Source organism: Hoplias malabaricus, chromosome 15 (assembly GCF_029633855.1).
Source record: "Hoplias malabaricus isolate fHopMal1 chromosome 15, fHopMal1.hap1, whole genome shotgun sequence".
NCBI classification, from domain to species: Eukaryota; Metazoa; Chordata; class Actinopteri; order Characiformes; family Erythrinidae; genus Hoplias; species Hoplias malabaricus.
In genome coordinates, this window is record NC_089814.1 from 20895061 (window position 1) to 20905055 (window position 9995).

Genomic DNA, 9995 nt, shown 5'->3' on the forward strand with positions numbered 1-9995 from the left:
TCCAAACACGTCCTTATTTGGATTTTAGACGTATTGCGGTTTGAGACAATTATCCAGATTCTAGATTCATGAAATATCCAACACCATATCCATAAATACTCCCCTATACAATGACTTACAGCAGGGAGTGTGTTTTTAGGTGACATATCAATTGCAAATTTGAGTAAAAACTCCACACTACAAGATATGCAACATCTACTTATTCAGTACTTTCTCCTAGACCTGATTATAGCATCAGATATAGATTTCATTTCATGATTTATTTTGTGAACATCTGTTATTTCAAATACATACAAGGATTAATAGAGTAATTCAACAGTTAGACTCCTTAGATAGTAGTCTAACCAGTCATGTGTCCATCTGTCCATCTGTCCATCTGTCTGTGAGGAAACGCTTCACCCTGTGCCCCAGCTGCTCCACAGCAGCAGCAGGGTACTGGTGTAAATCAGCAGAATGAGCAGATAAATGCGGAAGAGGAACTTGTCGACTTTGTAGCAGAGCGCCAGCCACTCTGCCTCAGCTGAGCCCTCGTTCTCTTCCTCCTGCAGATAGAGCTTGAGGGAGACCACCTCCTGTAGGACCTTCTCCAGCTGTAGTGAGCCATCCCGGGCTTCTGTCAGAGAAAGTAGATCTGCCTCAGGAGACAGATCGAATTCATAACCTGAAAATAATGCAAAAGTAAACATCTGTTTAACCAAAAATATGCTGTGATTCATTGTGATATTAATTGCAATAGATCCTTATGATAGAGTTATCCCAAATATAGAGCTTGATTTTTTTTCAGTTTGTCAAGTTTAGGTTTATGTTTGTATGAGTTTTTATGAATGACTTGTGTGTTTTCTCTGTAAAAGGTTTAATTGTGTTTCTTGCTGCTAGTGGCAAAGTGGTAACAACTGCCCCACAATACTGTAGTGATATTTAAAACATTACAATGCAGTGAAATTTTCTTAATAACTTTACCCACGAAATCAGACATTATCTATAATTGTAGATAATCTATGAGGATGAAATGTTACCATGTCTGTGGATAATTTAACAGTTTAAAGGTTTCCATGGCCATAGGAATTGCAAAAATGTTTTCCTCTCCCACACCTCCAGATTGATCCACATCGTCCAAGGTCCTGACTGAGGTGAACAGACTCTCGCTGAAGGTCTGGTCGGTTGAGCCGTACTTGTCCAGTAAGCAGGCAGAGATCGACATCTCCTTAACCTCTTTCTCGTTGTGATGCAGGAGCTTCACTACAAAAATGGACTTGGCCAGACTGAGCACCAGGAGTGCCATACAGACAGCAAAGAAAACACCTGCAGTATAAGTATACATCAATCAGCCATAACATTATACCATTTTGTTTCTCCACTCAATGGCCATTTATCATCAGCACTGACCATACAGTTGCACTTTGTAATTCTACGATTACAGACAGTAGCCCCCATCTGTGTTAGCCCAATTTCACCCTGTGCTTCAATGATCAGATCCCCTAGACAACCACCACAGAGCACATATGATTTTGGTAATGGATCATTCTCAGCGCTGCCGTGACACTGATGTGGTAGTGGTGGGTTAGTGTGTGCTGTGCTGGTACAAGTGGATACCGTAGTGTTTGATGTGCTAGTATGATTGTAATTTTATTGCCATTCATAAACACTTAATGTCCAGTATTTACACACATCTACTTTTTAATTGTACAGTAAAATAATTAAATAAATAAATAAATAAAACAGCTCCTCATTTCTATGTACTATTTGAACTGATGGATGTAGCAACAGGTGGACTACGCCCAGAAAGGAGACACTTTTGGTACTTATGGCTTAGATGTGGGCCACATTCATTGCTAGACATTTTAATTCTACAAAGTGCACCTATATGGAAATAGTACCCAGTGAATATATAAGGTATAAGGCAATTCTACACACCAATAAGAGGAGTTTTGATGGCTGTAGCAGGGATCTCATTTGTCAGATTAACCCTAAACACAGTGTAGCCCAGTAGAATGCTGATTTTGAAGGAAATTCGGGTGCCACTGTTCGGCGGCAGGTAGAAACTGATGACGTCCACCACCATGAGAAAGATGCTGGGGAGGAGTACACCCACCACATACAATAGAGGGCGCCGGCGGATTAAAACCTAAAGGGACACAGAGGGTATAAAAATAAAACGTCTTTCTCACTTTGAAAAGCCAAAACAATCTGTACAAGGCCCAGAGTTAGGTAATGACAAACTGCATTTCCAAAAGTATATTTATTTAAGTAAATATTAATGGATGTGTATTTTCAAATGACAATACTTATGTTTCTACTTAAGTGTATTTTTATTACTACTGCCTTAGCTCACACTCAGGGTAGAAAGGATGTTGAGCTCCTGTGCTCACTGAGTGGAATACTCATAAATATTTGTGTTTTCAGTTGTTATATGGAGACATATTTTGAGGACAATTTTGCTCCACGTCTTCCTACCTTCTGACTAATTATCTTGTTCCTGCCAGTAGCATAGGCAACACAGGCAATTGCCGAAAGCGTCAACTTGCCAGAGGCAGCACCAACGCTATAGAAATCAATTGCTGTGAGTGTTTGTGAGCCCACATTCCACCCTTTAAACTGTGTTGCTCATAGGTTGCCTCCTCCACTACTCAGCAGTGTGTTGTTCTTGCTATATACGGTGCAGATCATCATTAATGTTGTGAAAAACATGGCATTGGCCACAGGCAATAAGCCCCTCCACCCCTAACCCCACTCACTTCTTAAGCAAAAATATGTGCATTCCTTTAATGTGTTTGCTTCCTTGCAATGATGCACAGAAAAATTATAGGAGTGCCAATCCTGCCCCCTTGTGGAGAGAATTCAGCCTGAAAAACATGGCTGAGTTAGTTACAAATGTAGAGCCAGTATGTTTATCTTCTTTATATAAAAGGGGCAGTGAAACTCTAGAAAGCTAAAGATAATTTTACTTTAATGTTTGTATCCTACTCTTTGTACTGTACCATGCATCAAACATTCTGTAGTATAATATGTGGATTTCGAGGAAAAGTACAACATGTACATTTTTGATTTTGAATTTATATTATTGCTTAGGGCACCAAATACTTTAGAGCTGTCTTTGTTCCCCACCCTATGTGTGACAAACTACATAAAAAGATGCTATGTGAATAAGATGAACCACAAAATGTCCAGAAGACAAATAGTTCCTATATCAGTACAAAAATGCAACTGGAGATATAATACAGTGGAATTTGCCAGACTCCTCAGTATGAATGCTCATATTAGATCAGCTTTCTTTGAACCCCTTTCAAACACTAAACTAGACCTACAGTAACTGCTATAAAGACAGCCAGTAAAAAAAACTCTTTGTTTTCTCTTAGCACACTGGAGTCGAACTAGCTAACGATCCATTTCACTTTGGCTCTTTTAAGGCTGCTTAAACTTTCACAGGGATAACAAAGAGCAATTTCACACCGACTTAAAGACCCCCTAGCCCTCCCATCTGGCCGATGAATGAAAACACAAATATGGATTCCTAAATGGCTTGTGCCAATGAGCCATGGAGCAAAGGTAATCAAAGTGCCTCCGTGGTTCCCCCGGTGTGTGCGCATCTTGGCGGAACAAGGTGGCTTACCCGGCCCCTCTGAGCTATCGGCCCATTCCACCCACCCAACAAGACAGCCATTGATCAAAACGCCACTGAGACAGTCTCATTATCGTCATCCTCACAGCACGCTGTCCACCGTTAAGCCTCATCTATAAGCATTAGTGCACCGTTGCTAACAGCCGCGTGGTACTTAGCGCACTGGATGTGACACATGTCAGGCTACTGTCAATAGTCGAGCACGTCCTGAAGACTTTTTTTATATTCTCTGCCTCTGTCCATGAGGACGGGTAAGGCTGGAGAAAAGAGCATTTGACAAGACAAATAGTCTGTTTTCCCTGTCCCTGAGACATGCAGGTGGTAATGAAAACCATGTATTCTTCCCTTTTGTTCCTGACTCACTGCAGGGTACATCACTTACATGTAAATTAGTCAGCTATCTACTGTTAGAAGCTTTCTCTGTTCTGGCTACAATAGGAACCCAACTGGACAAGGGGTGCAGCCATAGCACAATGTAACAGCAGTACACCAATGTTTCTTAAGTTCGTGAAGACGCCTGTTGGCAGATAAATGTTTTCCACCAGAATTTCACTCTGAAACATAAGGACTTCATAAAAGCATTTCTTATGAACAATTCCAGAGAAAAAAGATTTTAGCTCCCTAAAGCTGTGCTTCTCTAACCAGTTCCAAAAGCCAGGTATTGTGTGTTCTTAACTGCTTAACGGAACACTACATAATATTTTTATCTTAAAATTTCAGCTTTACAATCATTGTGATGCACTGCCATGTAATAGGGTGAACAGAGCCTCTAACATTGCTACTCTGGGTTCAGCACTGCAGAAAATGCTCTATGGAATTTTAGGACGAGGGTAGGAAACCACCACGCCCGCCCTCACCTTTAAAAAAAATATTTCACTAGGGAGAGCCATAGGAGGGAAAAAAATAACTACTTACATTGTTTTCTTTGAACTCTGGGGTAATAACGATAAAGAAGGAAATAATGAATTTTGACGTTGTGGGGCCTTCAGACTTAACTGGTAACAAGTGCCCTTTAAAAGGTTATTCTTTAAAGAACCACTTTTGTAAAAGAAAAGTGTGTGTGTGTTATTTTCCAGTGTGAGTGTATGAGTTCCATTGTAATTCATTCATTCGTTGCCTGTTAGCGCTTATCCAGTTCAGGGTTGCAGTGGGTCCGCAGCCTACCCTGAATCACTGGGCACAAGGCAGGAACACACCCTGGAGGGGGTGTCAGTCCTTCACAGGGTGACACACCCTCACATATTCTCTCACACCTACAGACACTTTTGAGTAGTCAATCCACCTACCAATGTTTGTCTTGGACCTTGAGAGGAAACCGGAGCACCCGGAGGAATCCCAGGCGGACACTCGGAGACCACACAAAACTCCTCACAGGCAGTCACCCGGAGAGGGACTTGAACCCACAACCTCCAGATCCCTGGAGCTGTGTGATTGCAACTGTACCTGCTGCACCACCGTGCCGCTCCATTGTAATTCAAGATAGCGTTTATATCAGGAACTTCTGAGGAACCTTTATTCCCAAGAGTTTATAGTATTACCGTTTTAGAGATTGTATGAGTTGCTCACGTTGAACTGAATGTGGGCATAGTCCCTGTCAGCCATGTTCATTTTCCAGTAAAGAGAAGGCACAGAAAGTAATTCCCACTCCCCATCATTCATGTACTCTCTGGTGTCATTGGCAATGACCTCAGCACTCCTCCACAAAGCAAGGTCAACCTCATTCACTGCAAACACAAAGCAAACAGCATTCATTTCACTGACATTTATCATCAACAAAAATCATTTACTCATATTCTTGATGATAGAACACCTTTGCTTTGATTTTATCAGATACATCAAAGTACACTGTATTGCCAAAGTATGCCAAATCACAGATCGGGGTCAGCAGACGCTGAGGCACATTGTACACAGAGGTCACCACCTTCTTGCAGAATCAATCACTACAGACTTCCAAACTTCATGTGCCCTTCAAATTAGCTCAAGCACAGTGTGTAGAGAGCTTCACCAAGTGCAATGCAAAGCAGATGCAGTGATGTAAAGCACACCACCACAGGACCCTAGAGCAGTGGAGACTCTGTGTTCTCTGGAGTGACGAATCACGCTTCTCTGCTAGCAATCTGATGGATAAGTCTGGGTTGGCGGTTGCCAGGAGCACTTGTCAGACTGCATTGTGCCAGGTGTAAACTTTGGTAGAGGGGGGATTATGGTGTGTTTTTTTTTAGGAGTTGGGCTCAGCCCCTCAGGTCCGGTGAAAGGAACTCTTAATGTCTCAGTGTACTTCAGCAGACTGTTTGTGGGAACATTTTGGGCATGGCCCCTTCCTGTTCCAACATGACTGTGCACCAGTGCACAAAGCAAGGTTCATAAAGACATGGATGAGCGAGTTTGATGTGGAAGATCTTGACTGGCCTGCACAGAGTCCTGGCCTCAACATGATAGAACAACTATGGGATGAATTAGGGCAGAGACTGCAAACCTTCTCATCCAACATCAGTATTTGATCTCACAAATGCACTTCTGGAAAAAAGGTCAAAAATTCCCATAAACACCCTCCTAAACCCTGTGGAAAGCCTTTCCAGAAGAGTTGATATAGCTGCAAAGGGTGGGCCAAAATCATGTTAAACCATATGGATTAAGAATGGGATGCCACTCATATGCATGCGAACGCAATACTTTTGGCATTATAGTGTACGTTTAATTCTTCAAATTATCTGGATTCCTCCAATAAATCCAAATTTTCAATCATCACTAGACAGTTTGCAATTTTTTTGCATTGTAATGAATGAATAATAAGCATCAGGAAGTAGTTAGTCTGGGATTAAAAGGGTTAAGATAATAAGGATATGAAGATCTGGGTTGTTTAAGAGAAAACCTTTGGAACACTTTGAGTGGCACTGTTTACATGTATGTCTAAGCTGAAAGAAAGTGAAAGCACACAGAGTGTTAAACTGGGGGCTTTACCCGAGTGGAGCCAGCTGCGAAAGGTCAGAGTGCAGTTCTGCTTGTCAAAGGGGAAGGCATAAATCTCCAAATCACAGGCCGAGACCACCTGAATGGGTTTGTAGTTCTTCACTGTCCCAGAGGAGTTGACATAAACATACGGGATGATGGGGGACTTGCCCTCATCCACACTAAAGAGAGATGAAAGGAAGAGTGTAAAGCAGAGGCATGAGTAGTACAAAATTAAAGTACTTTAATTTGGACAAATCTGCTTTTGTCTAATTCCCCAGTCATATTCGTAATGAAAATTGACAGCAACATTCAATACTATGTTTGTTCTAACAATTCACTGATGATGACATCAGGCACCCAGATGGCATCAGAGGGAAGTGATATTTCTGTGATTCCATCAAACTCCTCAGGATCCCACACAAGAAATTCATCTTTCCATATCTGCAACGTGAAAAGTATATAGTCAAGTATAGATTGTTCAAGAAATTGATTGTTTAGACTGTACAATAATGTGTAAAAATCTGAGAACTTCCTTTGTTTATATTCTGTAACTAAGGGAATTCCAGTACAGGAGTTCAAAACATTAAAAAACTATTATAAATCCATTAGAAATCTGGAACGCCTATGAGCCATGAAACACCTGGTAGCCGACCAAAAAAATCACCATTGGATAAACCACACTTATAGCTTTCATCTGTGAGAGATAGAAAAGACTCGTAAATAATCTGTCTATCCTCCCACTGTGGGACAACAACTCAGTGCTGTGAATCTTAAAGAATGTGCATCTGCAGATAAGCCGACACCATTGTACTGATATGACTAGAAATTGAGAAATGAAAGGGGTCTCTGATATTTAATCAATAATGTTACAAATAAATTGTTACCAACCTGTCGATACCAAATACTTGTGGTCACTTTCTGAGTCTGTCCATCCTGTATAAAGAATTGTCAGCATATGCTGAGTGTGCTGTGGTCAGTTCAGAAATTTTCAAAAGATCTATACAGTACATAAAATATACCTTTTACAGAATCAATATTAAATGGTGTAGTAAATAATTACATTTATTATGCAAATTATACTAATTTGTTATATGCATTAATTTGTTTTTTACAGGTATGTTATTGCCTATATTCAAACTAGATACAAGACATGAATTGCCAACATTTAAAAAATTATTTGCTGGTGACAGGCTCACCACGTCCAGCACAGACTGGATGATAAGGTCAATGTAGACCACCGTTGGGCTGGTCCAGTTGAGAACAGGCCGGACCCCACAGTCATATTTGCGTAGCAGTGTGCGGGTCAACTGGTTTAATGCGGATCTCTTTGGTTTCTCTGGTACTGAATCCACCTGACAAACCACTTGGCAAATAAATATAGATATTAACAGTTGAAGATGATACAGATTCTACAGTCCATTCTGATTATAGGTAAATAATAGGTAAACGTATTGCAACATAAGCAGATTACACATACTAGCTGGGCATATTTGACTTATTTAATTTTTTTACAATTTGTTTCCTGTATTTAAAATTGAAAGATGAATGTATTTCTCAAGCAGTCTTTAAGCATAACTTCAAATACAATATGCAGAATATTATAAATGTCCACATTGTTTTAATGCATACGTATTCATTCATTCATTCATTGTCTGTAACTGCTTATCCAGTTCATGTGAAATCAAAATGTTGTCTTATGGTTTAAGTTTACATAAAACCTGAATGGAGTCTTACCTGAGAGAAGAGCCCACAACAGTAGAATGGAAGACATAACTTTTTGGATATCAGCTGGAAGTTTAGAAAAAAATCCCACCTTATCAAGTGTCAGTTCTGAAATATCTTCTCTCTCCACAAGCTATATTCTTCAAAAAAATGACAGTATCCTGAGTGTTTTCCGAATGCTCTTCACACACAAGTCTACATTGTACGGCAGCAACAAAGATTTGGTGCCCACAGCAGTTCACTGATTTTCTCTGATGATGGTAAGATGATATTGCCAGAGAGCAGGAAATTGACATCTCTTGTGACTGCCCCCCCATACACACACACACACACACACACACACACACATAATAGTCTTTTCAGAGTCCAGTAAATTATATATATATAAACATATAGATAACTGATTCAGAATCAAAATGTGATATATTAAGTAATAAGGTCTGTGCATAGTTTTTGAAATTAAAATATCCATAGTAAATATATAAAATTTTAAATATAAATCACTGTGAGGAGCTGGGTGTGTTCTCCCTGTGTCCGCGTGGGTTTCCTCCCACAGTCCACAAACACACGTTGGTAGGTGGATTGGCGACTCAAAATTGTATGTAGGTATGAGTGTGTGAGTGAATGTGTGTCTGTTGCCCTGTGAAGGACTGGCGCCCCCTCCAGGGTGTATTCCCGCCTTGCGCCCAATGATTCCAGGTAGGCTCTGGACCCACCTCGACCCTCAACTGGATAAGGGTTATAGATAATGAATGAATGAATGAATGAATGAATGAAAAATATAAATCTAAATAATATGTGACATGTAATTGAAAAGATATAAAATCACAATCTTTTTCATTACATTGTCAGGGTAGCACAGTGGTGCAGGGACCGGTAATGTCACTGAAACCAAACAAAAACTGTTTTGTGTGTTCTCTCTGTGTTCTCTCAGTCCTAAAACACATACATGCTGGTAAGTTTAGTTGCTGTGTGAAATTGTCCAGAAATAGTATTTTTAAATAATGCTGTCTAATTAGATGTGCTTAAAGTGACCAAATTTTGGTTATTTTTAGAAAATTGGTTGGATAGATGTTTTCCAGAATGTCTACACAATTCAACTTGATAATATAATATAAATTAATGGACGGCATGGTGTCACAACAGATAGTCCTGAGTGTTGTGGGTTCAGTACCCGCTCCAGGTGACTCCCTGCGAGAAGTTTGTTGTGCTCTTCCCATTTGCCCATAGGTGTGAATGAGTGAGTATTTTTCGCCCTGTGAAGGACTGGCGCCCCCTCCAGGTTGCGTCCCCACTTTGCACCCAGTGATTCCAGGCTATACTCACTGCAACCCTAACTAAATATTCAGTTACAGACAATGAATCATTCATTTATTCATTATCTGTAATCGCTTATCCAATTCAGGGTCGCGGTGGGTCCAGAGCCTACCTGGAATCATTGGGTGCAAGGCGGGAATACACCCTGGAGGGGGCGCCAGTCCTTCATAAATTAATCAATAAGGTATTATTAAGGGTATGTAGGGGGTAGGGGTTATATAGCCAGTCAAAGAAAGATGAAAAGATTGCTAACCAATCATTGCGCAGTAGTGGGGATACACTAACCAATCACATCAATGCTATTGGAACCCCACTAGCCTATCATAGAGCGGGGGGCGGGGCTTGTCGAAATACGGGTGGGAAACAGTCTGCGGTGGAGTGCTCT

The 9995-nt window shown here is 40.6% G+C and overlaps 1 protein-coding gene across 1 annotated transcript; it reads right to left on the reverse strand.

The window, feature by feature from the left end:
- Positions 1–395: 395 nt before the first annotated feature.
- htr3b (5-hydroxytryptamine (serotonin) receptor 3B) lies at positions 396–9521 on the reverse strand. The gene is made up of 9 exons (XM_066645280.1): positions 9468–9521; positions 7768–7923; positions 7460–7504; positions 6903–7012; positions 6581–6750; positions 5186–5343; positions 1915–2125; positions 1093–1302; positions 396–661 (listed from the first exon to the last, which is right to left on the reverse strand). Exons 1-9 carry the CDS (start codon positions 9519–9521, stop codon positions 396–398), a joined length of 1380 nt encoding a protein of 459 aa, XP_066501377.1.
- Between the last annotated feature and the right edge of the window lie 474 nt (positions 9522–9995).